Genomic DNA, 27,833 nt, shown 5'->3' with positions numbered 1-27,833 from the left:
CTTTGTGAGTAAATTGAGTCAGTGATCAGATTTTATCTGATGCCCACAAGCCTTTCGTGTGACACAGAGAGGCAGGGAAGTCCCAGGATCAGAGACAGATGCTCTTAGGAAAAAAAAGGCAATTGTCAAAGCCATAAAAACCTTGGTGGAGCTAACCTTTCCCTTTCATGGAGCTGGGATACAGGCACCGTTTCGCAGAAGCTTAGCTTGCAGCTAAGCCTGTATACACTGACCCACAAGAACAAGACTAGGTCAAAACCTAGTATATGGCTGGAACACCCTTTATCTGTTTGCTTCTCTCCTACTCTCTGTGCTCACATGTACAGTGTTTTTAATACAGCTGAATTCCCAATAAAGCAGTTCTCATTTACATTTTTTTTCGATTGAAACGCAGAAAGACTACATGTTAACCAGCAGCCATTTCCAAGCTGCTGCTGTACACTGCTAGAATCCTGATATTTATAACCACAATGTCGTCTGACAAAATCACCATACGCATAAGTGAAAGACAATCGCTGTGCTGTGGCTATCTATATTTACTTGTAAAATGATCACTCAGAGAGAAAGTAAGAAGCTCAATCAGTCAGAAGTCAATTGACTGAGATGCATAGAGAAGTGTGCCTGCAGAGGAAAAGCCTCACTTACGTGGCAATACTGGCAAGTCTCTTCTACGGAAAGTAGCAAAGGTTTGTCCAAAAAGTCTGATTTGTCACTATGTGCGTTTGTGGGGAAAAAAAACTGACTAAAGGGTTGTGAAATGTTGGTAAATCTAGCAACAAAGGCGCTTAGTTGGTAACACCTGCCTGTAAACGCACCCCAAGATGGCATATTAGAAAGTGTTCGCACCAAATCTTTTTGAAAGCAACAGCCGATGGGGAAACCTCAACACTCAGCCAGCTTACCAATGTTGTAACTTTAGCAGTCAGTAACACAGCATTCAGCTGTCCAATGATGTAATGTTCATCTCTCAATCTGTCAGACATGGACGTCACTCAGTCACGCACATTCGCATTTCAAGGGCTGGCTTTGCTGTTATTGGCCAGCCAAAAAGACATGTACCACCATTCTACAGAGAGCTTATTGGGAGCGTGCATTACTGACAAGAAACAAAACATGATAAAAAAAAAAATATATATTTATATTTATTCAGGTACATTACTTTTGCAAACATAAAACATACACTCGACACAATTATTGGCACCCTTTTGAAGAATTTAATGACTGTTTGAGCCCATACCATATGCCACACCAAGTAGGGTCCATGGGCAAAGGCCAAGCAGGACACGACTATTGAAAGAGAGGCACAAAAAGGCAAAAGAACGCACTACCTACGGTAAAACATGGAGGTTCTATCATGCTGTGGGGCTGCTTTACTGCCTCTGGTACTGGAGGCACTGAACCTATAAAGGAATGATGAAATCAGAAGATTACCAAGGCATTTTAGAATGAAATATATTACCCAGTGACTGAAAACTAGGTTTGAGGCAAACGTCTTGGGTCTTTCAGCAGGACAACAACCCAGTGCACACATCAAGTAGCAGAAAAGAATGGTTGGACAGGAAGAGACGGACTGTTTTGAACTGGCCAGCAATGAGTCCTGACCTAAATCCCATTTTAAACCTTTGGAGAAGGTTGCCAAAAGGACTCCTGCAAACTTAAGAGCTTGAACGTATAGCAAAGGAAGAGCAGGAAAAACAACCAGTAGACAGGTACAAGAAGCTTCTAGATGGCTACAAGAAACATTTAGAGGCTGTCATTGTTGCCAAAGGTTCTGCAACCAAATATTAGTGAAGAGTAAAAATAATTGTGTGTGGGGTACACTCTGTGTTTGTATTATTTTGCTATTCAATTCAATTTTATTTATATAGCGCCAAATCATTACAGAAGTTATCTCAAGGCACTTCTCATATAGATCAGGTCTAGACCGTACTCTTTATAGTTCACGATTATCTAAGTTTTGTTTTTTTGTTTTTTTTAGTTTTTATTATTTTGTTCAGTAACCTTGGACATTTTTATTAAAATATTTTGATTATACAAAAATGGTTAATTTGCATTTATTTATTTATTTATTATTTATTTATTTATTCTAAAATTCAGCTGTACCATTAATTTCAACCAGGACTGAAAGCCACAGTCAGAAACTTGAGAAAAGACATTAAAGAATATTACAGCATTTCCATCATTATAGGCAAAAAGAAGAATTTTATTAAACTGGAAATTACCAGCACCTCCTAAAGCATTCCTCTAACTTTAAGACCTGCTGATGTTATGAATCTTGAGAAAGTAAAGTTTTCAGTGGGAGGCTCTGCTCACAAGTTTTATTCCATTTGGGGTCCTATAATCCAATACTTTCATAATCTTATGAATCTTTCCAACTGTATGTTGGGAAGATTCTATAAATGTCATCTTCCCCTGCACCTTTTGCACTCAAGCAGCCCCATCAAACACACTCCCACCTCATGTTTCATGGGCAGCACTGTGGTAGTCCTGGCCAGGTCCACACCAAACATGCTGGACCCCATCTGATCCAAACAAATTTATTTTGGTTTTGTCAGACCAAGGAATGTGCTGCCAACATTTTTGAGCTTTCTTTTTGTGTTCTTTGCCAAAGTTTAATCTTGCACTTTTGTGCCTGTTTGTGAGCAATGGTTTTTATTCCTGAATGCCAAATGTAGAGGTTGACTTCATGCAATGTCATTTGCATTGTCTAATCAGTCACTGAAACACCAATTTCCACAGATAATCCTTGTGCTAAATCAGAAGCACTTACCCGTTTTTCAACGCAAGGTTGCATAAATAGCTAATTGTGCGTGGCATCATTTTTCGATGATGGCCACTGCGCCTTCTTTTATTGGTTGTATGGCTCTTCCTATACCTCCTAACCACTGCTGCAGCTTTGCCTACAAAGCTCTGATTGTTTGATTGTTTCTCCAACCAAGCAAACAGCCGTCAATAAGAACAAGGAAATCATGCTTGTTTCACTGACCTCCAGTCATTTAACTTCTCATGTTGCTTTTGTGATTTTTAGGTGTACTCAGTGACATTTCTGTTAGTTGTGGAAAAATTTGGCTCATGCAAACAAATCTACTTTATCTACATTAAGAGCTGCACGTCATTTTAATACCCTCTACTGTTCCTCTCTGACCCCTGACCTCCCTTCACAGACACGGCCCAGCTGCTGGTCATCATGTCTGACGGCAGGGGGCTTTTCCTGGAGGGGAAGGAGCGGGTAATGGCAGCTGTGCGGGAAGCACGCAGCGCAAATGTGTTTGTCATCTTCGTGGTACTTGACAACCCCAACTCACGGGTAAGAAAAGTAGAGATTGACCATTTTATATTCAAAATTTCCATACACAACGTTTAACTAAACTGTGGTGGTGTGCTGTAGGACTCCATCCTTGACATCAAGGTGCCCATATTCAAAGGGCCGGGAGAACTCCCAGAGATCCGCTCCTACATGGAAGAGTTCCCCTTCCCCTTCTATGTCATCCTGCGAGATGTGAATGCCCTGCCAGAGACCCTAAGTGACGCGCTCAGGCAGTGGTTTGAACTTGTCACGGTAGCCGACTAGTAGACCAATGAGAAACCATCTTTCACAGGAAGGGAGAAGTGGGCAGCAATCAACTGCACAATGCCACTTTTCTGCTAGCTTCTCAGCCAGAACTGGGGGGAAAAAAAGACAGATTTGCCGCTGTACATGTGCCTTTATTTTCTTATTTTTACTCTAGATTTTAGTAGACTTTAAAAGCAACCTTTAATGTTTTATCTTTGTCATCAGGGGAAGTCTCTGTTTCTTTTGTAATGTAATGAGGATTGCTTCCACTTGCACGTCTCACATGAAATGATAGAAGCAAAAATGTGATTTCATCACCTCAGTGAAGAGTCGGTAAATACCTCTGTCCACCGTGTACAATACCCTCAAAATCATTTTTGTTTTTGTGGATGTTATAGTCAGTGCTACAAAGATAATCAAATCATTCATCTTCAATGTGTACACAACAACAGATGTACAGGGCTGTATTTTGTGTAACAGAACATAATGACCCAATAGTAGCATGTTGATGTGGCATTTGGAGGAACTCAAAATGTGCCTTGCAGACAAAAACAGTATTGCATCTCACTTCAAACCTGTATCAGCTGTTGGGGTGATGGATCAGAGGCATGGCCACAGCTCTGTGAAGACTTTTAGAAATTCAGATCTCATACACTTTGAAGCATATGGACTGTATATTTCCAGTTTTGAATAAATGCTCCAGTATAACCAATTTTTGTGGTTTAAAGACAACATATCTGCTGTGTTGATCTTCCATCCATACTGTGTGACTTCTGCTAAACGAGAGCTCGGTGCTCATCACTGAGGTAGGTGTTGATGAAATGTGCATTGAAATGTTTTATCACCTCTGTTTTGTAACACAGACATACATGTAAGCAGACATTGGCCATAATTAAGAGATTGTTTCTTTATTGCATCCATCTGTTAAACCTTGACATGAATGATCTTGACAATAAACAGTTTACAAGTCTGCTGTATATGTGCTCATTATAGATCATTGTACAACAGACATTTTGACTTGACATTGCAGGAAAATGGTCCTATGTTTTGAACAGAATATATATGGAAGGGGGGAACAGTCTGTTTTAAACTCTCTGCAAACACAAACCAGATGAAGCAAAGTTTAATCTGCTGAATATTTAGTTGTATCAATATCATCACTATGTATGAATTTCTGAAAACGTCAGATCTACACTAGTCAGTCCAAACCATCCCCCAATAATGAGCAGACCTTGGTCTCATCTACTCAATGAATAAAAAACATTCATTGTGAACAAGATCCATTAAATGACTCAGTAAGCCAGCATGCAAAGTACGAGGACCCCGGACCTCGTAAAAGTAAAAGGAATGTCGTCGTTGTTAATGTTAACACCAGTGCTCTCCCAGCTATGAAATGGCAGAATTTCTTACGGACTGTTTCTGCAGGCTGCTGTCCTCCGCTCCACTAGAGGGAAATAAACGCTGACTTAATTGCATTGAGGTCATCACAACATCCGCTTGTGAGGCTCACTGGCCATGTTGTGTCAAAGATGGCGATTTCAAAGTTACCATCAGCAGCCCTTTCTCTCAAACAGGTAAATGCATGGAATAGTGGAAGTGGAATTTTTTTAGTTGCTTGTAATGATTGATAAAAGTGTCTGTGCGTGTGCGTGCATCAAAATTATAGGTTCAAGGAACGTTCTCGTGTAGTTGTGGTTATAGTCTGTACGGTCATTCCATGTCAAATAAACAGATTTTAGAAAATTTTCCCGACTGACCATCTTCGGTTTGCTTCGTACTCCATGTAAATAATGCCATTGTACCCATCAGCTTGTGTGCAAAATTTTCGGCTTGTATCTTCTTTAGTTTATGAGATATGAGGACTTGAAAAGGGTGTCGTGGCCCTAATATACGAGTGTTGCTAAAAAAAAAATCGCAAAGTTCCATATGTCATTACCCTTGAACTATTCACGCTACATGCTTGACATTTTCAGGGATTGTTCTACACTATTAGATGTGTTTAACTTATAAAAAGGTTGGCCTAAGGTTGCATATTTGCTAAGTTATGGCTTGCTGAAAATTGTATTAAATTAAGTTGTATGTTTTGTTCCTTAGAGCCCACTATAGATTCACACTGAACCACGTCAGATCTTTTGAATTTTTATATATAATATTCTTGTTATAGTGCTTTCTCAGCAACTAAGTGCATGTCTGAAAGAAATGAAAATTTCTGATTTATGAGTTATTAAAAATTATGACAGAGATGGTCAGTCAGGAAAATTTTCTAAAATCTGTTGATTTGACATGGAATTTACCCTATAATGTCCTGATTCTACTATTACTGTTTACTAGCTAATACATCTGGCAACATACACTTTTGACTGTGTTACTACTGTCGTCACCTGTTCAGCCATCCACTTTCTCATCTTCATTCACTGAAGTGTGTTTGTGTATGTATAGAAAGCGCTGTATGAATTTGTTTGTGAATGGGTGAATGTGGCATATAGTTTAAATAACTTTGAGTGGTCAATAAGACTAGAAAAGCACTATATAAGTGCAGTCCATTTGCCATTTACCTTTGCCTGCAACATCTTCTGCCTCCTTCCGGGTTGTCGGACGCACCAATTGCTCAGTTGGGAGATTCACCTCTCAAGTGTTGTCACGTCTTCCTCCACTTCAGCAATCATTCTTCAAATCAGTGCCCATACCACTGCTGCCACAATTACCAACATTAGTTAGTAGACTACTCTAAGTATCTAACTGCAATCAGAATATAGACAATGTGTTTAATAGATCAAATGCAATAAATTCAACAGCAGTGATAACAATGATTAGTAAATGTGATCTGATTTCATAGAATAATGGTGACAATATAGTAATTATGAAATTCCAAATTAACAAAACAGTCATCTAATAATGTAAGTGTTATACAAAATATTACAGTGCAAACACAGCACCCTTTTTGGTCCAGAATGTCACCACTATACAGTGCAACAATATTTAAGAAAAGTATGAATTAGTCTATATTACCCCTCAAAACCAGATCTTAATAAATACAGATAGTGCCTTGTTGCCATAAGCAGTGTCTCCTGAACTTTGAAGTTTATTCATAATTTAAATGTAGTTCGGCTAAGCCATACCATTTCACATTCAAATCTTGATAAAATAAGTGATTAAACATTTTTTTAATATCACTTATCTGAACTGGCATTTTTTGTTTTTGTGCATTCCTATTAGGCTTGTGGCAGGATGCGTGATAGTGCAGCTGAGTTTGATCCTAGAATAAGCTCTCCCTTTATATATAGTTTTTGACCTTTGTGTCAGTTTTTGATAGTTACCATAACCTTCTTTAAAGGAGATTAGGGTAAGTTTAAGTAAGGGTTACTAACAAATTCCACAGTTGAGTCTATCAGGCAGCATTGCATTAGAGGTATGATGCTTTAATGAACAGTAGAAATCAGCAAAAGAAATATTTTACAGGTTGTTAATAGACTCACTAAAGCGGTCAAGCATATCAGTAGGAAGAAAGTAAGGATCTCACATACAAATGTATACATATACAGAATGAAACCAGTTCAGCTGTAATGAACTAAACAGTGGTTCCTCTACAATTTTCAGGTATGGCAGTAGTGGTGTTAAATTATAAACCAACATGATATGGATTTAAAAAAAACAACTATTTAACAATGATTTTGAATCAGATGCCAGTTTTTTAAACATATTTCACAAGGTTAAAAACACTAGTACATCAGAGTCGTATAAAAGAGAGATCTTATCCAGTCTGATACACTGGTAAAGGTTGAAATAACAAATTGATTGATTGATTGATTGATTGATTGATTGATTGATTGATTGATTGATTAATTAATTGGTTTGCACAATTTGGATCCAGTTCTCGATTCCCATCCCTATATTCAACCCCTGCATGTAGTTAGTGTTACACCCATTATGAACTAATGTGAATCAGCCAGAGCACAGTCATGGTTACAGCATCATCCCTTTTGTATGGGCGGGTCCTTGAAACCGCGGCTTAACCCGCCCATCAATACTTTGCAGACTCTGGCTCCAAATAATGTCACCAGCGCAAGATGGCGGCACCCATATCCAAGATAAACATTTTCCATCTTTACATACAATCATGGTACAGGTGGAAAGGGAGAGGAGGAAAGAGTAGTCCTGTAGTCTAGGCCTATAGCATCATAACTAGGGAATGGTACGAAGCAAGCCTGAGCCAGCTGTAACTAAAAGCTTTATCCAAAAGGAAAGTTTGAAGCCTACTCTTAAACGTGGGGAGGGTGTCTGGTTGATATAAGTTATGATGGTGCCTAACCATTAAGGGCTTTGTAGGTGAGGAAGAGGATTTCCAATTCTATTCTGGATTTTAGAGGGAGCAAGTGCAGAGAAGCTATTATGGGAGAAATATGATCTTGTTTCCTAGTAATTTTCAGTACACATGCAGCAGCATACACACTACAAGGCCTACTCACTCATAAAATAGACACAGTTGTACAACACTGCAAGGCCTATTCAAATATAAAATAGACACGGCGGTCTACAACACTATACAAGTCCTATTTAAGTATAAAAGCGACATGGCGGTCGACAAAACTTTACAAAGCCTATTTAAATACACAGTAGACAGTCTACAGAAACAAAGGCAGTGACATAGACAGTTGCCGAGATGCGGTAAACATGGAGTTAAACAACAAATTAATTAAACATTCTGACTGATTTCTTCGTAAACGAAATTTAAGGTAATAAAAGACGAATTTTGGATGTTTCACTCACCAAATGTTGTCCCCGCTCAGCCTGCTGTAGTTTAGTGTAGTGTATTTGTGCATTCCACCATCCTGCAATTGAACGTTTCTTACTTTCTCGCTCCTTACATTGTAATGCACCCGATATGTACTTTCTCTCAATTTTACCGCCTATGTAGATTAAAAAAAACACATCAGTTAACATTACAGTTACACTGTAACATCATCACACAGTCACACAGCATTCGTCTGACCGATGGTGTAACTTCATCACTCACTCACTCAGTCACTCAGTCAGTCAGTCAGGATCAGACGTGCTTTTGTGATCCAGCCGAAACGTAGCTCAGTAGGGGCCCCTACTATTCTTTGCACTGTATTATATTAAGACATTATAGCGACTCAAAAATCATGACTACACATGCAAGTCATTTAGTTCAGAGTGAGTGATATGAAAGTAGAGGAATTTATATGTATGCATTACATCCATCACAATGAAACAAAGTTTCAGTAGTAAATTTCACCTTTCTTTAGGATAGGAGATCTCTGATGACATCTCTTAATCAACACCTTTATTTTAAATATTATAATTAGTTTTCCTTCAAATTGAATTTTAGGTCAAATTATTTTTAAATCTTTTAAAACATATTTACAACCTTAGAATCCAGGGTGCAATGCTATGTGATAAAAGATGAGGATTCATTTTATTCAAGTGGCAAGTGGCCACCATGAAGTCAGGATAAGAATTTTACAAGTATAAGTAGTGTTGTTTGGGGTTTATGTTGTGATGTGTTTTGCCAGGCACTGAAAGCATTACAGTTATCATACATGCTTTTTGAAAATGACATTTACCTCTGAACATATTAATACAGATAGGCTCTTAACTGTATAGCTGACTGGTGACTCATGTGGTGTCTTGGTCTGTGCAGCTGCTCCCACACTGATAGAAGTTATGAATAGGAAGGACTTCAGTAGCAGTTGGTAATGTTTATATTGTTGTTAACTAATCAGCACAACATTTTAGGTCACCTTATGTTAGCTAGCTTTGAATTTAAAAAAAAACAAAACAAGGATAGCTAAATATTATTTAGAGTTACTGTTCCTAAAACCAACCAAGACATGGCATCAGCTTTACTGTTTAGGATATCAGTCACATATTGTAAATAACACATTTTCAAAAACATGATTTTGATTTTTTTTAATTTAGACATTAGTTCTGTTAACTTGCTAATGTAAGATCATTAAGATAACATTAAATTTTAGCCTTACACAAACGCTGTCTAGCTAGCTGTTCTGAACTATGAAGGTAAACATTTTGTAAAGATTTAACTTAAACTATAAATTTTAAAACCAAGGTTCATTGCTTAATTTAATGGAATTGTTTTCATTTTGCATGCTGTGTGAAATTTCAAGCTGCAAATTAAGAGTTTGCATTTGGCATTGAGTTTGCACACTGAAACTGCTAAAATTGAGACAAAAACAAATCACAGTCTGTAATCACTAAAGGGGAGAATGTACATGTCACAACAACACAAAAATTGGGCAGAAGAGGTTGGAACAGATGGCAATTATATGAGTGATATAAATAATATTTAAAATTTGACAAAAATAACACTATATAATGGATTGTGTAATACACACCTATAATACTGAAGGTGTAATGTTAAGGAATATAGTGCATATGATATAGTGCAACATAATTACATGCTTTTGTCAACCTCAAAAACAGTTTTATAAATATAACTTTCAGAGAACGTTCCTACTACGTTTTGTGACAGTTCGCTAAATGTTATTAAAGGTTTCACAAACATAACCTTTAAAGGACATTATTTAAAGTTTGCAAAAAAATATAACCTTTACAAAACCCTTAGGTAATGTTCCCTGAAGGTTGCCTGTTTGCTGGGAAAGACCTAAGCGATTTTGACAAGGCCCAAAATGTTAGGGCTAGATGACTTGGTCGGAGCGTCGGACAGCAAGGCTTGTGGGGTTCTCATGGTGAGGAGTGGTGAGTACCTACCGACAGCAGTCCGAGGAAGGTAAACGAACGAATCGGCAACGGCTTGCGTGCCCAAGGCTCATAGCTGCGTGAGGGCAGTGAAGGCTATTGTACATTCATCTTCATCAGCTGGAACAACAAAATATCTGTTGCTCTTGTAAAATATTTTGTCTATTTCAGGATCCTGCAGGAATGATGACCATGATGATGAATCAGTTATCCCCCTGGTTTGATTGGTCTCTGGTCGGGCTGTTGACAAATTTTGAACTGATCCTCTCAAGTTAACCTGCTCCAGTTAGCCCTGTAGCATAGGATACCATGGTGATCTACCCCGATTCAAAGTGAGCCAGATTCGTGATACTGGAAAACCTTAGATAAACCCAAAGATAGTTGGATAACCCACTAATCTTGCTTCGTGGTACAGGCCCCTGGCCTCCAAATTCCTCAGATCTCAATCATACCGAGCATCTGTGGGATGTGCTGGAACAACATGTCCAGTCCATGGCCAATCCACAGTACAATTTACTGGATTTAAAGGATAATTCCGGTATTTTTAAACTTAGGCCCTATTTTCCTATCTCTTTGGTTGAATGATTAATAGGGATAAATATGTTTGGAATCAGTCCAATATTGAGTGAAAATGCTATAATGTGCAATGCAACCGTGAAACAGCTGAGTGTCAGCAGTGTAATCATCAATAAATGTTTAGTGTGCCAATTCCGTTGGCAGCCATACATGTCCAAGCCAGTACAGAACCATCACCATGTTTGACAGATGAGGTGGTGGCTTTGGGTCATGAGATGTTCCTTTTTTCTGAAACACTTTCCTCTTTCCATCATTTTGACAGAGGTTGATCGTTTCATCAGTCCATAGAACTTTGTTTCAGAACTCTACTGATATCTTTTTGTTTGATTTTGTGAACTGCAGCCTGGCCTTTCTGTTTTTGAGGTTTACTAGGGGTTTGCATCTTGTCAAGAAGTCTTCTCAACCTTTGACAAGGAAACGTACACCTTTATGCTAGACGACATTTTTAACTTGCTGTGCAGTCATGAAGGGTTTTTTCTTCACCATGCAAATTAGTGTCTGCTCGTCCACAAGACCTGTGCTCCTTGGTCTACCTGGTCATTTTTGCCATTTTCTAGTTTTCCTTTACACACCTGCTTTTTAGAATGTACCCAACTGCGGATTTCGGCAAACCAACTACTTTTGATACCTCTCTGATAGATTTTGGCTTTTTTTTAGCCTCATTATTATCTTCTTCACTTGCATGGTCACCTCTTTACTCCTCATATTGACAGATATCTCCACCTCAATCTAAATGGCACCTGTCAGTCAATTCTGAGCCACATGAGCTTCTTGTACATGAACTGACACTGAAACGACACATGGCTGCGCAAGAAACATTAAGTAGCCAAGTTACCAATTACTTCAGAACCCCTAAAATTTCACCGTTGTGTGTTTAATGGGCAATATCTCCCACACAGTTTTTTTCTATATTGGTGTAAACCTACTGAAATTAAAGCTGAGACTTGGCACTTTAATATAGTATCCATTATTTTATTTCAAATTGAATGTGGTGAATCTCAGAGTCTGAAGAATAATACATGTGCAACTGTCCAAATACTTCTGGTCTTGACTATATCAAATCCACCCAGCACACTGTTAACATCAGTTAAAACTGATTATCCTTGGAAAAAATTTTAGTTGATTCATAAAGTAATTTTAACTGTCCTGCTGAGTCTAAACTGCTGAGTTGTTCTCAGTTTTTACAGAGGCAGAAGGTTTTGGGGATATACAGACACATGCTGAGGACCATACAGCAGGTACCAGATGAGGCAGACAGGAAGTACCTCAGGGACTGGGCAAGAGATGAGTTCAAGAGGAATAAGAACGCCACAGACCAGGTAAAGAGATAGTAAAATGTGTTTGCCCTTCTATTGCTTTAGCCAGCCATGGTTTTAATGCCCAAAAATGTTTATTGTTGTAATGACTAATAATTTTCCTTGTCCAGCCACTACAAACACACTGTTGAAATGTGTAATTTCAGCATCAAATCAAGAAGTAGTGATTGGACAGATTAATTATTTTAATTTAAATCCTCTCACTAGCTTTTTCTCGATCTTTGAACCACATCTCTCAGTCTTCATCAATAGATGGTGTTTGCTCAGAACTAATCAAGACTGATATGTGATTGAAAGCTCCAGAAAAAGCTGGTAATTGAAATATTTAAGACTGTGACTTATGAGATGGAATATGTGTAGGGACACTATTTATTTCCTCAGCATCCGCTGCTCTGTTTTCCTCTCATTATTCTTTCAGGATGCCATCCGTATGATGATCACACAAGCTAACAACCATCTGGAGGAGCTGCAGAAGTCGCTGGCATTGGCCAGAAGTTAATGACACTGAGCTGCTGGGAATCCCTGCTGTGGACTTATCTGTACTGGTTCTCAGTGAAAACCATTGTGTGGTCTTTATTGAAAAGACAACAATGAGGGGTTTCCCTGTCTCCATGGGTAACATGGAGACAGGGAAACCCCTCACGGTTGTGACTCATGTTTAAAACTAACCAACATGTATGAGCAAACAGTCACTTCATCAAATGTATGGTAGAAAGTAGTGCTGCAACACAACTTTGAGCTTTCTTCATGCAACATTTTCTTACTCAATTCATCTTTAATGCCAGGATCGTCCTTTACAAGCCAACATGATTGGCAGGGGGCATTCTGGGAGACCAGATTATAGGTAGTCAACTATTTATGATCAGAATTTGGCTTGTTGTCAGCTGTAGTGAGAGATCCTCAGCTAGTTTAGCCACAAACAGCAAGAATCGACACATCCTTATGATTACAAAAGGTCATGGTTTTCTTTCAAAAGCCAGTCTGCAGTGTTGCAGCACATTTTACTGTCACTTTTAGTGCATTGTAAACACTTCCCCTCTCACACTTACTAAGACCCTAGAGTTAATATATGGTTACTATCCATTACACATTTTAACTGTTGAGTTTCTACAGAAACCTCCAGAAATATGATGTGGTTGGTGGTAGTAAGTTAAAGTAGATCACAGGTTTGTAATGTCAAAACTATGGAGTCTGGAGTGTGCTGTGGAAATTGAATAATAATGCACTTTTACAGTGTTTAATTGTAATCAATTAAAGTTGTCCCTTTTTGCAGTCAAAATAATGTTTATATATATGTATATGGATGTCTCTATATATATATGTATGTCTATATATATACGTGTGTGAATATTTATATATATATATATATATATTTTTTTTTTTTACATTAATTTGAATGTTTATTAGCTTATTTCTTTTTCAAACTTTATCAGTCTATAAATTAAACTATAAAACTATAAAATAATTTAATTGCATTTAAACACTACAAAAAGTCTATAATTCTTCTATTGTCATACTCCAGCCTCCATAAAAATCATACCATGCAGCAAAATCAAATATTGATACACTTACAATAAAAACCTTCACTAGGATTTTATACAGTATAGTGTTACGCTACATTCTCTTAAATAAGCAGTAGATTGTTCCTTTAAATTCACCAGGCTGATTCCAGCAACAAGATACCGACAAAAAGCTTATTAAACTTCCCTCCATGCAGACAGCTTTTACTGTGATCCACTGATACCAATTGTGCACATCATTTGTCTAATGTTAATGACAGACGTTAAGACATTTTATTTCTGCTCATGGTGTTACACAATTCAACATTTAGTGTGTGGTTGGGCAAATTAATATGTTTATGTACACACTGCACACAGTGTTGAAGGTTTTTGATGTGAGGTAATGTACAGTATCCATCTTATAAATGGCACATTAGATCAATCTTTTGACATCTCTTTAGATTTACTTGTTTATTTACAACGCACAGTGCACAAGCGCTTTCCTCTATTTCTATGGTTATGTAAGTACACATCTCAACGTACCAGCCCACCACTACCATGAAACCCAACTGGATAATTTTGGATGTGGAAGATTTTTAGTCATCTGTAAAAATGGGATAGCTATATTCCATTATGACATGTTTCATCCCACAGCACGGGATAACATACTCAGTATGGCTGTTGCTCTAAGGGATCATTTTACAAGTAAATATAGCCAAAGTCACAGCACAGCCGTTGTCTTTAACTTATGTGTATGGTGATTTTGTCAGACAACGTGGAGAGTAGCAGCTTGGAATGGCTTGGAAGTGACCGAAGGTTAACATGTAGTCTTAATGGGCTGTGTTTCAGTCACTTTTTCATACATGTTCTGTTGTCTGACAACACACACAAAAAACATGCAAATGAGAGGCGCTTTATTGCGAATTCAGCTGTATTAAAGTACTTCATATGTGAGTACAGAGAGTAGGAGAGAAGCAAACAGATAAAGAGCAGTCCAGCCATATACTAGGTTTTGACCTGGTATTGTGTGGACCAATTGTGATATTCTAGATCACATCATGGCTGTTGAAAGAGGGTAAAATCTAATCCTACACTGATTTTATTATGGTTTTTGTGCAGTCTAGTAATGACAGATGAGCTCTGTGTTAACAGTCATCATGTTTGTTAGTCCTCAGCATGCGCAGCTCGTCCTCCAGGTAAGTGATCCTTTCAATCAGAGCAGCTCTGTCAACCTGAGCCCTCTGATTGGCCTGCCAGCGAGCCTCCTGCACCTTCCTCTCATACCAGCACTCCATCTGCGTTGACACCGCCTCAAAGAAGTACTGAGTCACCTCCAGAGCATGCATGTTGTCCCTCTCCTGAGCAAAGGAGGGCTCACTGGGCTGGTCCCCAAATACCTCCAGAATTCTCACTCCTGCAGCCCCTCTGGAATTAGTCCTGCCCTGGGAATGCCTTTTATGGTGCTTCCCTCTGTCACAGCCTCGCTCTCTGTCTCTGAGCCCAGCTTCAGTCCTGCTGCTGCAGCAAGGTTCTGTGGTTGGAGACAGGCTGCATTCTCTGTGGACTCTGCCCCCGCTTGCACTGTACTCTACCATGCCCACATCATGTAGGTCCTTTTTCTTCCTCTGTGTGTCAGCACAAATAACTAAACGCTCCTTTGGCCGAACCACCTGGACAGATGATAGTGCCCTCTTTGCTGCTTCAGGAGAGGTTACTTCTGGATTATGTTCCTTTTCGCAATCTGTTGCAGGTTCAAGAGAGATTCAGTGAGCACATTCAATTACACAGTAACCACTGAACAACATCATTTGTTATTATTCATGCCATCCTGCTAATTAGCATTCAGTCTAACTGAATCATGAACAACTCAGTGATGATGTTTTTCTCTGGCACAAATGTTATTCCTAAGAAATAATGCACTTAAATTTGTGCAACGATAACGTCATAAGCCTATATCCACTGCAGAATAAATCATCCTAAAAAAAAAAAAGTCTCATAAGGAATAGCTTAAAGCATAGTTTTTCTCTTGTCAACAGTGTAGAGGAGTTTACCCTTGTTTTATGACAGTATATGATGATGTGAACTCCGCGAATCACAGGCAAAAATTTAACGCAGAACAGTCTATAATAAGGCCCAAACAAGAAATTTCTTGTCAAAACAAGAATTTGTCTTTTTAAACTGACATATTTGCTTAGTAATTTCTGAAAAATTGCAAAGAAGTTTCCTAAATGATGAGTTTTATGTTATTTTGGTTATTTTACTTATTAGTTAAACAGAGAGACACACACACACACAGAGCCATTTTATAAATTCTTTGTAGGTGTTGGTCAACAATTACCTGCCGAAAATGAGAAGGTTTTTTTTTTTTTCACGACAATTTCTTTGTGTACCTCAATACACATTTCATATGAATGAAGACTGATGACAGTGCGAGGAGCTTTAGAACTGGATCCCTGTGTCTTTTTAGAATTCCAGGTTGGGGCGCTGTTGCCAGCGGTCACAGTGATTGGAATATAGTACCAAGATTTGGGTATGTAGTGGGGATTTCTGTGTGGCGTTAACTGGTAGCTATAGTTGACAACCACCTTACATCGTCTTTTGGTTTGCAACTTCAACACCTCAACAACACACATCCATGCAGTGCTTGCATTTCTGACAGTGCTTACATCCACACCCTGTTGTTTAAATTTGACTTTAGTTTTAATAAATTCCATTTGTTTTAAGAATAAAAAGTACGCAGCAGTGTGTCATTTTTCATCTTTTTATAATCATTGTAGACCTATTTCAAATAGATGATAAATGACCCTATAACTGGTGATATTATGCTTCTTTCCAATGGCATGTGAAATTTGGTGATATAGCAAAGGTTTTTAGAAAGCATGGTATTTTTATTTTTGTTTTTTATTTTATACATTAGTCTGTGCAAGACCAGTAAAAATTAATTAATGTGTTGTGGGTTCAGTAGTTATGATGTTAATAAAGAACAAACTCACATCTAAGGTACTTTTTTAAGGCATAACATACGATAGCATAACCTCTTGGCTGAAATTAAGTGACAGCGGGTCATTGTTTCCACCAAACAGGCACACATTTTGGATACTTCATTGATCACCTGAGCATGGGCCGTAATATATTTTGACAATGTTTAAATGACAGTGAATGATTTCCAGTAATAAACTGAGTCCTAATACTGTATCTTATATACAACAATGTACAGCAATGGTTAAAGTTTAATAGGTGAACAATTTACAGTAAACAAATGAGTTCATGGTAATAACTGTGACATTTCATAACAAAGAATAAGGCAATTCTTTGTCAGCTTAAGAAAATATCTACATCTAACTATTATTTTACTAACGATCACCAGGTGAGGAATGAATGAATCCAGGCTAATCCCGGCTCTTTGTTTTATTTCACAAAGTACTGGAGGAATTATGATTTTAGCACTGACTTCCAGTCTAATTTACAGGAAACAGTTAGGCCAATGTAAAGATTTAGGACTCAGTATTTCCATCGGTGTATAATGAGAATGTTTACATTTACAGATCTGGGTGGGTGAGCTGTTTGTTAAGGCCTTACCTGGAGAGCTCTCCATATGACCAACAAGGTAGTGGTTGGCTGAACCACCCTCTGCCACACTGGGATCCCTAAGGCTAGAGTCCAGGGGTGTAGGATTGTTGTGGAGCTCTGAGCAATGGGAGCTGCCCCCATGTCCAGCAGGCGGCACAGTGAGGCCAGCTCCATCGGCTTCATTTAGGCCCTCAGCCATAGAGGAGGAGCGCTGCAGCTTAGTGCTGCTGGGGTCTCCTGTGAAGCGGACCTCCATGCTCTGCAGTTTGGACAGACACCAGCTCTTCAGATCCCTGACCAGCGATGCCTGCTTAAAGGGTAGATACAGCCACACAGAAGAGATGATATTACTGTATGTCACATTTATTGCAGGAACATTCAAGTAATATTATTTAGTTCATGTCACATTTGTTGTACCTTTAAAATCTGAAGCTGCACTAATGACATTTTTTAACAACAGAAAAATGAAACGTTAAAGGGGGTTGCACATTGAACTAATGTTTTGGTTCAGTCTTGCCAGTGCTTTAATCTGGTTTCCAGCAGCTTCAGGCAGCTGTTTACAGCGAAAAAGCTCTGATAAACCCACCATACATTACCTGCCCAGCACCAAACAGCAGACAGGCAAAGTTAGAGACTAGCTGGTGAAGATAGTGGAGCGTTTATATGCTAAATAGCCAAATATTAAAAGGAGAATGAACACTGGACTTTCAGCCATTAGGTGGGCTCAAGTATGCCTCAAAATGAATATAAATTGCTTTATATATTGCTTTAAGTCTACTGTATGCTTACATCCAACCATAGGCTTACATATTAACCATAGGAAATTTATAAGGTGATCATATGTCAAAGTTGTGTTCTCAGTTTGTTCTTTTATCCCTAATGCAGCTTTATGCATTAATTTATTGATTAATAAATGAACAGTGTCACCTTTGTCATAATAAAGGTAACTTAATTAATGGTTATGTTTTGACCTAACTAGTCAATAGTGAGTGACATATTTGTCCTGCTGACCACATATTCAGTGAACATGGAAGTTGCAGTATGAATTTTTCACAATGATCAAAGAAATATGTTGATTTAAGAGTTGTTACTTTTTCAACTTACAATAATCCGTACAGCTGCGTTGATCTCATCAAAACCTTGTAGCCATCTAGCTTTTTAGGAGGATGGCATTCCCATTCTTAATCCCAATTCCAAACAAGTTTGCAATATTAGTTTTATAATGGGAATGTTGTTGACTAAGCTTGTTGCACTACCAAAACCAAACTAATAAATGCATCTTTTAAGTAGCGAAATAAAATAATTGATAACCTTAACGATGGTTCTGTCCCATTTAGGTTTGTCAGTAAACCATGACAGTAAGCCAACATACACAGTATTATGGCCCTGGTAAAAATAAATGTAGTGCAGTCATCATTGATGTTACTAATTTCATCTGTGTTTTTCCTTCTTTGACAAGTCAAAAGTGTGAGAAAAGTTTCTAGTAAATCGATCTTTGACCATAAAACTCACTAAACTTCCATTAAGATCTTTTATGAGTTTTTCTTATCTTCTAATCAAAATTGAAATTTACATAAAGTAATTTGGCACACCCTATTTTTAATTTACTTGTATTTTATGTAGAAACACTGTGGTAACAGATATTTTGTACACCCCAGACAAAATAGTTACCTTTTCAATATGTCAAGTGCAATTTCCATAGCACTCTATAGCACTTGTTCAAAAACTGTGGATGTTCATATTTTTCGGCAGCAGGGCATAATAACTACGGTTTACAAAGTCATTGACCAATATGATCACGCAGTAAGTGACAACTTGTTGACTCCAGCTGAGTGTGCATTCCAGCTGGGACAAAGGTGACACTGTTGCTAATTTTACCTGTCTCTTCTCTGCTTCGAGTCGCTCCTGCAGGGCACACTGCTTGATCCTCTGCAGACACTCGCTCCTCTCTGCTGACACTCTCTCCACTGTTATCTTATCAAGAGCCCAAATCTGAGGTCAAAAAACATTTATTATAAACATCTAAAAAATTTCATGGTTGTTTGACTTATTTACTGTTACATGCCCTCTTGTTTAATTGTATATTTTTAATAATTCTGCATACACACTGTATTACACATTCTAGAGCAGGTACTTTATTCTCTTGTTCATTAATAAATAGATGAAGGTATAAAAGTAGTATTTATATATACAGTCTTCAGACCCCTTTACTTTTTACACATTTTATTGTGTTGTAGATTTAATTTTAAATAAATAAAATTGCCATTTCCCCATTGACTTACACTCAATAACCCGTAATAACAAAGTGAAAACGTTTTTAGAAAGGTTGCAAATTTATTAAAAATCAAAAACTGAAATCTGTCATTTACAAAAGTATTCTGACCTTCAGTACTTTGTAGAAGCCCCTCTGGCAATAATTACAGCTTAAAATTTTCTTGGGTAAGTCTCTACAAGCATTAAAAAAATAACCTGAAATCTCTCATTTACAAATATATTCAGACCATAAATTTGAAGCCATTACAGCTTCAAGTCTTCTTTGGTTAGTCTCTACAAGCCCAGCACACCCAAACTGGCAGTTTATCCAATTCTTCCTAGCATATCCTCTTAAGCTTTGTCAGATTGGATGTGAAGTGTCTATTAACTACCATCTTCAGGTCTCTCCACAGATGTTCTATGGGGTTTATAAGCCTGGGCTTTGGTTGGCCGCTCAAGGACAGTCAGAGATCTGTCCTGAAGGCACTCCAGTGTTGTCTTGGCTGTATGTTTCAGGTCATTTTTGTGCTGAAAGGTGAACTGTCGTCTGCATTCTTGAGCAGGTTTTCTTCAAGGACCTTTTTATATTTGGCTGCATTCATTCTTCCCTCAATTCTGAACAATCTCCCTGTCCCTGCCGCTGAGAAGACCCCCATTCCATGATGCTGCCACCACTATGCTTCAACACAGGGATGGTCTTATCCAGGTGATTAGCAGTTCCTGGTGTTTGTCAGACATAGTGCTTGGACTTCTGCCCAAAGAGTTCAATTTTTGTCTCATCAGACCAGAGTATCTTCTTCATCATGCTCTCAGAATCCTTTCAACTTCAAGCGGGCTGTCATATGCCTTTTACTCAAAGTGGTTTCCATGTAGCCACTCTGCCATAAAGGCCTGATTTATGGAGTGCTAGTGAGATGGTCATCCTTCCAGCAGATTTTCCCATCTCTGCAGAGGACTTCTGAAGCTCTGTTAGGAGTTATTGTCAGGTTCTTGGTCATCTCCCTTACCAAGCACCTCTCTTGCCTGGTTTCTCAGTTTGGCTGAAATGCCAACTTTAGGAAGAGTCCTGTTTGTTCCAAACTTCTACCATTTCACAGTTGCTGAAGCGACTATGTTCCTGAGAACACTCAGACCTTTAGAAATTGTTTTATACCTTTGCCCTGATCTTTGCCTCGCCACAACTTTATTGCAGAGATCTACAGAGAGTTCCTTGGACTTCATGGCTTGGTTTTTGTGCTGACATTCAGTGTAAATTGTTGTACCTTATGTACACAGGCGTGTGTCTTTCTAAGGCCGGTCAATTCTATTTACCACAGGTGGACTCCAGTCAATTCTAGACACATTTCAAGCATAATTAAAGAAAACAGGATGCACCTGATCACAATTAGGAGTGCCACAGCAATGGGTCATAGTAATACCACGTTACCATTGATAGTATGTGAAAACTCGTAAATAATAAAGAAATTGCCATATTAAAATAGTTAAATAGTTAAATGTAATGAATAAATGGTTGACAGTAGCTAGAAGTTATGGATATACAGTTGAAATAGCTAAACATAAACCTAAATAGTTAGGTTAGCTATCAATAAACAGTTGAAACAGTAAGTAAAAAGGTAATGGATAGACAGTTGTTATCTAAAATTGAATAAACAAACCATTATGAAACAGCTATACGATAAACACTTTTAAAATTGCTAAAAGCAATGGATAAGTACTTGAAATAGTTACTGCTGGCTAAAAGTAGTGGATAAACAGTTGAAACAGTTGTCAAAAATTAATGGAGTGGCAGAAGCTGAATATTTCAACCATTTCCAACCATTTATCAAAGTAGTAGTAAATACAAAGTTGACCAAAGCAAAATATAGGCATTAACAATTTAGTTGTATGAAAAAAAAAACATTCCAACTGTTTCTTCTTTGATATAATTATCGTTAAATAACGTTCAGTTTACATTCGACTCATTAGAACATACACACACCAAGCACTTTATTAGGAATACCATACTAATACTGGGTAGGCCCTCCATTTGCTCTCAAAACAGTCTCAATTCTTCATTGCATGGACTCCACAAGATGTTGGCAACACTCCTTTGAGATTCTGGTCCATTTTGAAATTAATGCATCACATAATTTCTACAGATCTGGCAGCTGCATTGTTCTATTAGATTCAGATCTTGTGACTAGGGATGCCACTGAAGAACACTTAACTCACTTTCATGTTCATGAAACCAGTTTGAGAAGACTTTTGCTTTGTCACCTGGTGCACTGTCATGCTGGAAGTAGCAATTTGAGGAAAGGTAAATTGTGGCTCTGAATATTCAGATAGGCTGTAGCATTCAAATGATGATTGATTGTTATTAAGGGCCTAAGGTGTGTCAAGAAAAAATTCCCCACACTATTACACCACCACCACCAGCCTAGACTGTTGACACAAGGCAGGTTGGATCCATAGATTCATGTTTGTGATCACGATCATGATTAGACCAGGCTACGTTTTTCCAGTCTTCAACTGTCCAGTTTTGGTGAGCCTGTGCCAACCGCAGCCTCAGATTTCCGTTGCTGTGGTTAGTCAGCTCAAACCAGTCTGGCCATTCTCCTCTGGCTTCTCTCATCAACAAGGCGTTTCTGTCCATACAACTGCTGCTCAGTGGATGTTTTTTGTTTTTCACACCATTCTGAGTAAACTCTACAGACTTTGGTGCGTGAAAATCCCAGGAGATCAGTAGTTTCAGAAATACTTAGACCATGCCACGGTCAAAATCACTGAAATGAGAACTTTTCCTCATTCTGATGTTTGATGTGAACATTAACTGAAGCTCCTGACCCGTATTCTGCTTGATCTTATGCATTTAACTGCTGCCGTGTGATTGGCTGATTAGATGATTGCATGATTAAGTAGGTGTACAGGCATTCCTAACAAAGTGCTTGGTGAGTGTATTAGGAACATGACTGGTTGTGTCAATGGGTACTCAAGATCAATCTGATAAGATTTTTGGGGTATGTCAGACAAATAAGGTTGGGAACCACTGATGTAATTCATATGCTTTAGTCTTCACAGTCACTACATCACCACCTGAATACCTTTTGGACTTTGGATTTGTAAGACCATGCTGTCCACCACTATCAGCAAAACATCAAATGAGGGAATATCTTTGGGAAGAATGCCATTCATCCCTAACAGTAGAGTTCCACACACTTGGAGAATTTCTGACAAGGAGCACCGAAGCTGTTCTGGAGGCTCATATGGCAAATAAACACCTTGCATGTTCATTGTTCCTCTCATTTGTAACCCAAATGTATGTGTATTTTGTTGCATGTATATGACAGTGTCCTTCCAGCACACAGTGCTGTCAGTCAGGTTAAGAATAAACATCTGATGTTTTGCCTTTCCTCAGTCTAAGAATTGTTTAATTTCCAGTGTTCCTCTCATTTGTTTAACTATGGTTCTACATACCTTCTTCTGATGTTCTGATCTCACTGATTATGCATTCCTGCCTAGATTCACTATTGTATTTTCTCAAGCAGCAGTCATGCTCAGAGTACATGCATGAACAACTGCGTACAATCTGATAGTACAATCTGATAGATGCTTTTATCTGAAGCATCTTACAGTATTGTGGTAGAATGTATTATGCATAGGTTGGCTCCAGGGGGAAATGTTCCACCCAGTAACTACACAGGGAATAAAACCCCTGACCCATGCAGTGTAACAGCTGTGTTGTTTCTGTTCAGCAACACATAGCCACAATAAGAAGGCTTTTGTAGTTGCTAGCTGAACTCTATGTAACTCTTAAACATATGCTGGTAAGATTAAGAGGTTTACTCTAAGTATGTTTAGGGCTTGTATCCATTAGAAATCTTAGAATCAGTCCTAGGAACTGCACTGCACTTTTTTTCTATTCTATTTCTCTATTTCTCTATTTCTACTCAGAGAAAAAACTAAGAATATTCGAGATTAAAGTTGTTAATTTATGAGAAAAAAAACATTAATTATAAAGTCACAAATTAACGAGAAAAAACTCAGAAATGATCCAAGACGCTCCTAAAAACTCAGAAAAATAGTGTCTCTTCAAAGTCCATATGCCTATGGTTATATGGTGATTCTGGACTAAAAATCACGAGTATTTCCTTATTGCTAAATCCTAAAGCAAAGTGTAATTTCATTAGGTCATCCATTGCAGGCATAAGAAACCGTAACCGTCGACATCTGTGGTGTGATGAGGTTGAGCCAGCCTTGCAAACTGAAGAGATGTGGTTCCTTGACAAAAAACCTGCACTATTTTTCTCGTAAATTTTGTGACTTTAATCTAAGAAAATTTTCCTCTCAAATTTAGCTATAATTTAATAATCTCAGAGAATATTCTAGTTATTTTCTAGTAAATTTACAACTTTAATCTCAAAATGTTCCCCCCGGTTTTGTAATTTTTTTTTCTCTTTTTACCTAAAATGGCCCTAATAGGTCATTGCATATTAGAGTAAGGCGATGAGAACCTTGTCGATGGACTGATTGCTTCAGACTCAGTCGAACATAAAAATATTAAACTTTTGTCGAAACTATATTATTCAATTATGTAATTCTCATCAAGCATTCCCAGAAAATCTCTCCTCTATAGAATATATCTGCCTGAATGCAATCTCTCTTGCTCTTGACAGGTTATAACACATCTGGAGTTCTCCTAAATGTTAGCACAGATAGGAATCATTTCTTAGGATAAAACAGTTAATAAAATGTCTTTACTCATAGTCCAAATAGGCATCACTATATTTGAATTCTTTCACATTATCAGAATGTAACCTGCTCTTTGTAAACAGAACATTGACGATGTTGAGGGGACGCTTTTTTATTCTTCTCATTACCACCATATTCTGTGGGGTTATGAAGAATCTTTGGAGGCAAAGCGAGGGGGTCTAAACAGTCATTTAACAGCAAAGATATGTGTACAGACACTTCTATGTATCATGTGAACATACAAAAATAAGGATGAAGAGTTAAAAAAGAAGAAAGTTTCTGCAAATGATGTAAACTTTTTAAGAAGGACAAACTGCAGTTCATTATGAGGGAAGGCATGATTCAGACCAAATGGCTCATTTCTTCTGTGGAGCAGGTAAAATGAGCCGGGTGTGTTAGCATGTGTATGTTACCTGGTGTTGGTTCTTGCGGTCCAGCTGGCCTATCTTGCTGTTCATCAAGTCTTGGACAGTGTGGATCTCAGTCTTTATCTCCTCCTTAGTGGCCTCCAGCTGGTTCTCCAGTTTACTGATGAGAGGTTCACAGCGGCAGCCATTCAGAGGAGCCTGCAACACAGTCAGCAGTGAAAGAGTGTTTTTCCATATTTACTGCGGGGCCCCACTGAGGGTTTGTGGCAGAAAATGACAGAAAAAAGGCAATGCTAAAAACTGCGTATTTGGGCTAATGCACTATGTATTTTACAATGTTTTCTTGTTGGACCGCAAAATATGGGTAGGATTGGGGGATATGACAATTTATACCAATGTTATATTGAGCTAACATTACCTTTTATATCTCTGGTTATATTAGACTATTGTGGGCAGTGCTGCAACAACAATGAGCAGTTCTCTTGGTAATTTTATATTTGCATGGCTTGCAAGACATCAGTGTCATAAAGTAAATTGATATGACATTTCTGTTGGTTTTTTTATGTATTCTTCAGTTGACTGTCCACAAAAAGGAACTATAACACAATATATTGTTATATACTGTAAATTATGACTACTGTGATAGTAGATTTTATCAATATCGCCAACTCCTATAGGAGGAAATGGAAACTAATACAAATACCTGCTGAAACAGATTTAATACTGCTAACTGACAAATGCAGCAGATTAAACTGTGTCTATGATTAATGTCTGAAAGGGAATGTGTACTATTTAGGAGTATCTTATCAGGCACACAGTGAGGGAGAGAGTATGTTAGTGAGAGAGGGAGATAGAGTCAGTTAAGAAGAGCTCTCTGTTCTGAGCAACAACATTACAAGGCCAATAATGAAATAACAGTCTGATATTATTCCACACAATTTCACCTTATTGTTTCCCTCAGAGACCTTCTGTTTGAATTCGTATTCTTCTTGACTTTTAATGGTTCATTCAGAAGGAGGTGCAGTCTAGTGTGTTATGATTCAGGAAGCCAATTATATGTGTGCTAGGGTTGTTCTAGGGTTGTTAAATGTTTTTTTTATCCTTTCCAGCAAAAACCTTGTCAAGTGAGTTAAAAAGTTTAACTAATACCAAAACAACTCTTAATTCATTCACTGATCATTTTGTTTGAGGTGACAACATTGCAGTTTTTCAGGATCACTGTATTCACTCATGTTTAGCCTTCCTTGTAGCAGGAAGAGTAATGCAGTGGCACAACAGCATCTTTGGTAAATATGGGGATAAAAATATCTTTATCTGCAAAATGGGGCTTGAAAGAAAAAAAACTTTTGGAACCCCTGTTCTAATTATATAAACTTACCAGTAAACATTTTTTAGGAAAAGTTTCATTTTTAGGTTGACCCATGAGTTCTGTTTCAGGAAACAATTAAACATGGATGTCAAAACATAAACAATTAAGATGGATGTGGTTAACGTACACATTTCAAAGGACCACTAAAAATAGTTCTCACTTCAAATTGTTAATCTGTTCTTCTTTAACTTTATCCTTATCTTAAAAATTTTATCATTAATGTGCCAAATAGCATATCGGATATTGTCAACAAAACAATGGCGGAAATATCTGCTTTCTTCTTGCATGCTTCAATATACTGAAGCCTATAGTACATAACTTTGGATACAATCAAGTATTATATTATATTATATTATATTATTATTCATTAATAATTTAATAATTTTAGAGGGATTAATATTGTAAAATGATTAAGAGTCAGTAATGACGGTTACACAAACCAGTCCAGGTCTTATTTAGCATCTAGCATCATATGATAATGCAAAGTTCTGTTGTCCTTTAGTAATTGGCTCAGTAAATATCCACCTTAAATTCTCTAATGCAGCTGTTCAGTGATCAATGATCCTCATCCATATAAGGACTGGACATGAAGAATGAATTTACAGAACATATAATTGAGCAACTACATGAATAATAGTCATTACTCTGATTCAACAAGGGGGTGTGTGTGCACTTACAGTACCTGCATGATCTTGCCATCCTTGCCACGATACAGTGTGTAAAGCTGATAGGCTTTAAAGTTGTGTGGAGGGACGGATGCATGAGGGCAGGCTCCTAGCAGTTTACTTTTCCTCTTGTGAAAGGCTTCGCTGTGTCTGGTCTCTCTGCGTCGGAGGGGGTCAGATAAAAATGGCTGCAATAGCAACAGTACCTGAGATTAGTAATTACTCAAACTCTTACATCAACAGTAACAATAACAGAACATTGTTCCCTGTCCATATGTTCTGAGCAGCAATGTTCAGTTTCTCAAACCTTAAATGCAGGGACCTACCTTTTCTTTCTGCTTCCTGTCCTTTCCCCTCCTGGTGTCTGACTCAGTCACCTCAGTGTGTCTGTGGGCAGCTCGGTCACTGCTCTGCGTGTCATCTGCAGCATATGTATTGTCCTGCAGCAAACAGGAAGAATATATATATTTATACACACACACACACACACACACACACACACACACACACACACACACACACACATTCACACACATAACTGCAACTGCCTCTGAAAATCCATCAGACTTGGAACAGAAAACCTGCCTTGTACTGGAGCTAAGGGAGTCCAGAGACCAGCTGATATGGTGCGCAAAGGCAGATGTCCGCACCAGGCGCAGTGGAGGGCACATGCAGAGGTGGACAAAGCCATCCACAGGCCACAGCACGAAGAGGTCCTGGCAACCTGAGCATTTCTCTTCCAAAGCCACAAGGGAGCAAAGGAAGACCATGGTCGTGGCAGAGCAAGAGCGCTACCTCATCAAGGCGATGTCCCAATGCCAGCAAGGGACATGGACACGATGGGAGGCCACCACAAGCAGAGGCATCAGCTGGGCAGATACATGGCGAACTCCACGAGCATGGCTCAGCTTCTTAATAAGGGTGCATATGACACCCTCCCATGTCCCTGAAACCTCTCCCAGTGGTTTGGGAGTGAGGACAAGTGCCTTTTGTACAGTAACAGCAGCACAGGCCTCCGGTACATCCTCTTGGGGTTGCACTTGAGCAAGGGCGCTTCAGTGCTGAGGAAGCTGGCAGAGGTGTTGGAGACGTGGAGGGTGGGGGCAAACAACTCATCACATGACCACCAACTGCTTTTTCCCTTTAACAAGCCATGGGGGAGAACCAACAGAAGCCAGCAGCATGAAAGACAACATCT

At 38.4% G+C, this 27,833-nt stretch overlaps 3 protein-coding genes across 11 annotated transcripts in view; 2 read left to right on the top strand and 1 right to left on the bottom strand.

Annotated features, from left to right (window-relative positions):
* Positions 1 to 4,522, top strand: part of mdn1 (midasin AAA ATPase 1) — a 112,220-nt gene extending 107,698 nt beyond the window's left edge. For 4 of the 5 annotated variants that reach the window (XM_040124778.1, XM_040124775.1, XM_040124777.1 and 1 more), the window contains exons 101-102: positions 3,165 to 3,307; positions 3,389 to 4,522. In XM_040124778.1, coding sequence (XP_039980712.1) covers positions 3,165 to 3,307; positions 3,389 to 3,571 — 326 coding nt within the window. In that variant the 3' untranslated portion in view covers positions 3,572 to 4,522. The remainder of the gene's footprint in view (positions 1 to 3,164; positions 3,308 to 3,388) is intronic. The other variant, XM_040124776.1, reaches the window with a different exon arrangement.
* A 520-nt stretch (positions 4,523 to 5,042) lies between these two features.
* Positions 5,043 to 13,523, top strand: lyrm2 (LYR motif containing 2). 2 transcript variants are annotated; one of them, XR_005707290.1, is made up of 4 exons: positions 5,043 to 5,127; positions 12,046 to 12,186; positions 12,602 to 12,739; positions 12,816 to 13,523. XR_005707290.1 is itself a non-coding variant. In XM_040124825.1 (3 exons), the coding sequence occupies exons 1-3, from the start codon at positions 5,083 to 5,085 to the stop codon at positions 12,680 to 12,682; spliced, it is 267 nt and encodes an 88-aa protein (XP_039980759.1). In that variant the 5' UTR covers positions 5,043 to 5,082; the 3' UTR covers positions 12,683 to 13,523. The 2 variants fall into 2 exon arrangements, 1 of the variants encoding a protein (XP_039980759.1); XM_040124825.1 differs by having other exon boundaries at positions 12,602 to 13,523.
* A 1,281-nt stretch (positions 13,524 to 14,804) lies between these two features.
* ankrd6b (ankyrin repeat domain 6b) overlaps positions 14,805 to 27,833 on the bottom strand; it is a 99,423-nt gene continuing 86,394 nt past the window's right edge. For 3 of the 4 annotated variants that reach the window (XM_040124791.1, XM_040124793.1, XM_040124792.1), the window contains 6 exons: positions 26,962 to 27,075; positions 26,653 to 26,823; positions 24,647 to 24,799; positions 19,131 to 19,244; positions 17,262 to 17,562; positions 14,805 to 15,423 (listed from right to left, as the gene is read on the bottom strand). In XM_040124791.1, the coding sequence (XP_039980725.1) occupies positions 14,828 to 15,423; positions 17,262 to 17,562; positions 19,131 to 19,244; positions 24,647 to 24,799; positions 26,653 to 26,823; positions 26,962 to 27,075 (1,449 nt within the window). In that variant the 3' untranslated portion in view covers positions 14,805 to 14,827. The remainder of the gene's footprint in view (positions 15,424 to 17,261; positions 17,563 to 19,130; positions 19,245 to 24,646; positions 24,800 to 26,652; positions 26,824 to 26,961; positions 27,076 to 27,833) is intronic. The other variant, XM_040124794.1, reaches the window with a different exon arrangement.

Source organism: Xiphias gladius, chromosome 4 (assembly GCF_016859285.1).
Source record: "Xiphias gladius isolate SHS-SW01 ecotype Sanya breed wild chromosome 4, ASM1685928v1, whole genome shotgun sequence".
Classification (NCBI taxonomy): Eukaryota; Metazoa; Chordata; class Actinopteri; order Istiophoriformes; family Xiphiidae; genus Xiphias; species Xiphias gladius.
This window is presented reverse-complemented; position numbering and strand designations above follow the sequence as displayed.

Coding starts and splice junctions, on each gene's coding strand:
- lyrm2 (XM_040124825.1), top strand. CDS start 5,083: ATGGCGATTTCAAAGTTACCATCAGCAGCCCTTTCTCTCAAACAG. Junction 5,128..12,045: donor CAGCCCTTTCTCTCAAACAG/GTAAATGCATGG, acceptor AGTTGTTCTCAG/TTTTTACAGAGGCAGAAGGT. Junction 12,187..12,601: donor ATAAGAACGCCACAGACCAG/GTAAAGAGATAG, acceptor TTATTCTTTCAG/GATGCCATCCGTATGATGAT.